Source organism: Haliaeetus albicilla, chromosome 31, assembly GCF_947461875.1.
Source record: "Haliaeetus albicilla chromosome 31, bHalAlb1.1, whole genome shotgun sequence".
Classification (NCBI taxonomy): Eukaryota; Metazoa; Chordata; class Aves; order Accipitriformes; family Accipitridae; genus Haliaeetus; species Haliaeetus albicilla.
The window spans coordinates 3,466,638-3,470,122 of NC_091513.1; the positions used below are offsets into that span (position 1 = coordinate 3,466,638).

Below are 3,485 nucleotides of genomic sequence, written 5' to 3' on the forward strand. Positions count from 1 at the left end.
GACCCGGGGCCGCAAGAGGAGCGAGAGACGCCTTCTCCTCCTCCAGGAGGAACTGGTGATCGCCAAGTTGCAGTAAGACCCTCAGAGCCCAGCTGCCTTTCCCCCATCCCTGGCCCTGGCCCCAGGGCAGGGACACCCTGGCAGCAGCCCCAGGCCCCGGCACCTTGGTGGGTGCTGGAGGCGCCCATCGCTGTCCGTCCGTCCCAAGGGCAGGTGGGGGACAGGGCTCTGCCCGGGGGGACCCCCAGGAGGCCACCTCCAGCTCACCGCCGGCCTCTCCTCTCTGCTCTCTGCAGACGCGGCACCAGCGTGCGCCCACAGCTCCGCCTGGCCCTGGACCAGCTGTGGGTGCTGAGCGGTGGACAGGAGGCGGCAGGGGAGGAAAAAGAGGAGGAGGAAGGCAGCGATGAGGACAGGACCTCCATCATCCTCATCTGGCCCACCGGCTCCTGCGTTGCCACTTTCGGGTGAGTCGTGGTGCCACGTCCCATGGCCGGGCAGGAGAGGTTCCCAACCGTGCCCACGCCATCCTGTGAACGGCCTCTGCCCTGCGTGCAGAGCCTGGGCAGGGAGCGGGAAGCACGCCGGCAGGGAGGGATGGGGGCATTGCCAGGTCCTGCATCCCCTGGTGCCCTTTGGGTCTCCAGAAGAGAAGGGCAAAAGCAGCTGCTCTGGCAGGACACGGGGAGCCAGGGCTCGGGCAGCGCCTCTGTCCTGCCCCACGGGGCTTTGTCCTGCCCCTGTGTCCTTCCCCACAGGGCAGGGCTGCACAGGCGCCCGCCTCTGCCCACGGGCTGGGGGGCAGCGGGGCCTGACACTGTTTCTCCTCTCTTTCTGCAGCTCCCAGGCACTGAAGGAGCTGTGGGTGGGCACACTGCTGGGGTAAGCCGGGGGGGATGCTGCAGGCGCAGCCGGACGGGGGAACACAACTCCCCAGCTGGGGAGAGGTGCCCTCGCAGCTGCGGGTAGCTCTCGGGCAGAGCTGCCTCACAGGAGAGAAGGGGCAGCTTGGGGCTCAGCCAGCTCTCCCTGTCCCCTGCCGGTGCACAGGACACCAGGAGGAGCAAAGAGAGCCCGCGTGACCCGTCTCCCCTCCCTCAGACCCCTGGAGAAGGAGCTGAGCCACCGCCACGCCGTGAGTGTCTCTCCGGTCTGGGCTCTGTCCCTGAGCCCTGGTCCTCCAGCCGAGCAGCAGAGGCATCGCTGCTCACCTTCCTCCGCTCCTTCTCTCTTGCCCAGTGGAGGACATTCAGCGCCAGGAGCCTGGAGAGACTGATGGAGGACCAGGCAGAGGTGAGAATGGCTGCCTTTCACCTGCTTCTGGCTGTGCCGGCGTCTGCGGCCAGCGGGGTGAGCTTGTAAGGCAGAGATGGAGGGAGGGAGCGTCCCCCGGTGCCACTCGGGGAGCGTAGAGGGTTGGGGAGCCACCAGGCATGCCAGCACATCCTCGCTGGCGGCGCTGGGGGGAAACCTGCCGTGTGGGGCAGAGAGCCCAGGAGGGCAGAGGGTCCCAGCTCTGCCACGCTCAGGCTGCTGGTGCCGGGTGGCAGCTTGCCGGTGGCCCTTTCTGCTGCGGGGCTGCTCTCTAAGCGCAGCCTGCTTCTTGCAGGATCATCCCAAGCAAGGGCCACCGACAGCCCCGTCTATCAAAGCTGGGGGACTTTGCCGCTCACCAGGTGAGTTCTGGAAAGAAACGCATTGTCCTGCAAATGGTTGAGCTGTGCTCACTTGTCCCTTGAGTGTCGCCATGCAGGTGCGGCACCCCAAGGGAGGACGTCACCTGGACGAGCAAGGACACCCGCTGGGCAGCAGCCGCTGGATGTGGTTTTGCGGGGACCCAGAGCCTCTCCTGCTGCCCACAGCTTGGAGGAGGGCAGGGCGAGGGCTGGGACAGGTTGTCCCGGTGGCACGCCAGCTCTCAGGAGCCTCCGAGCTGGAGCCGCTGAGCTGGAGCTGTGGTTCCAGCTGCTGGCTCCCTGCCCATCCTGCCGCATCGCTCAGCACCATGCTGCAGGCAGGGCAGGCTCCGGGAGTGCTGGCCCGGCTGTCTCCATTGACGTGCTCTTGCTCCGTTTTCCTTTTCAGAAGGAGGGAACAGCATCAGCAGCAGGAGGAGGAGGAGGAGGAGGATGGGGCTGCCCTGGCCCTTTGCTCTGCAGAGGACCCCAGCTGCTGCCCAGGCGCCAGGGCAGGCGGGCTCCGGCTGCAGCAGGGCGCTCTTTGGCCAGCCCCTGGCAGCCCTCTGCGGGGAGGACGGCTCCCTGCCCCAGCCCATCCAGGTAAGCCAGCCTGGGCAGGGGGTCCCCAGCCCTCCCTCCGGCTGCTCCAGAGGGGAGGTGGGTGTCCCCAGGAGCTCCGGGGATGGGGGATTGGGCCCTTCACCCCCAGAAGATGCTTCTGGTGCCAGCCCCCTTTGCAGGGGGAAAGGAGCAGGATCTGGGGCAGTGCTTTGGTCACTGCTGTTGGAAGGCAGCTTCTCAGCCAAGCAGCTGTCCTCCTGCCCCTCCTGCAGGAGATGCTGGCAGTCCTGCACAAGGAAGGACCGTCGACAGAAGGGATATTCCGAAGAGCTGCCGGCGGGACAGAGTTTCGTGAGCTGCGGGAGGCCCTGGACCACGGTGCGGATGTCGACCTGGGCAGCCAGCCTGCGCTGCTGCTGGCCGTCATCTTGAAGGTGAGCGCTTCTGACCTGCAGCTGGAAGAGCTCCTGCCTGGCCTGGAGTGTTCAGAGGCTCACCTGGAGCCCCTGGCATTGCAGGACTTCCTCCGAAGCATCCCCGCCAAGCTCCTCGTGACAGACCTCTACGAGGACTGGATGGCAGCGATGCAGAAGAGCGGCAAGGAGGAGAAAGTTGAAGAGCTGAAAGCGTAAGTGTGGGCAGCAGCCTGCCTGTTGAGGAGGGACTGGTAGAGGCCTGGGACTTGCCTGAAAAGGGACGGTCTCCTTAAAAAGCTGTGTCTTCTGACAGCTTGCTTTTGCTGGGGTGGGCTTAGATTTTGGGGGAAAGGGCATGGACAGGGAGCCTTCCCTTGCCTGGGCTTGGGTGAAATGAGGAGCTGGGAAGCAAGGCCGTGCTTCCTTCCTGAAGCGCAGGAGCACTGACCGCTGGCTGAGAGCACCCGGAAAGCCGCGCAACCCCCCTGCGTTGGGCAAGCTTTGGGGACGGCTGTGGGCAGCATCTTCTCTATTAACGTTGAGTTCCTGTTCCCTCAGGGTGGCCGAGAAGTTGCCTGGAGCCAATCTCCTCCTCCTCAAGCGGCTGCTGGCCCTCCTCCAGCACATCGGCCACAACGCCTCCAGCAGCAGAATGACCGCCAGCAACCTGGCCATCTGCCTTGGGCCAAATCTGCTGAGCCCACCTAACGAGGACTTGCTCCCCCTCGAGGCCATGCTGGCTGTGACTGAGAAGGTGCGCTGTACTGAGCAGCCGGCTGCAGCCTTGCCGGCCCATCCGAACTTGGCTGCTCAGAGGTCCCTGGCTGCC

The 3,485-nt window shown here is 65.6% G+C and overlaps 1 protein-coding gene across 1 annotated transcript; it reads left to right on the forward strand.

The window, feature by feature from the left end:
• The first annotated feature begins 2,203 nt into the window (after positions 1-2,203).
• Positions 2,204-3,017, forward strand: LOC138683199 (T-cell activation Rho GTPase-activating protein-like). The gene has a single exon (XM_069774728.1). It carries the CDS (start codon positions 2,516-2,518, stop codon positions 2,870-2,872), a length of 357 nt encoding a protein of 118 aa, XP_069630829.1. The 5' UTR covers positions 2,204-2,515; the 3' UTR covers positions 2,873-3,017.
• Positions 3,018-3,485: the final 468 nt, after the last annotated feature.

Bases quoted from the DNA above. Each gene is read 5' to 3' on its own strand.
- LOC138683199 (XM_069774728.1), top strand. From the start codon at position 2,516: ATGCTGGCAGTCCTGCACAAGGAAGGACCGTCGACAGAAGGGATATTC.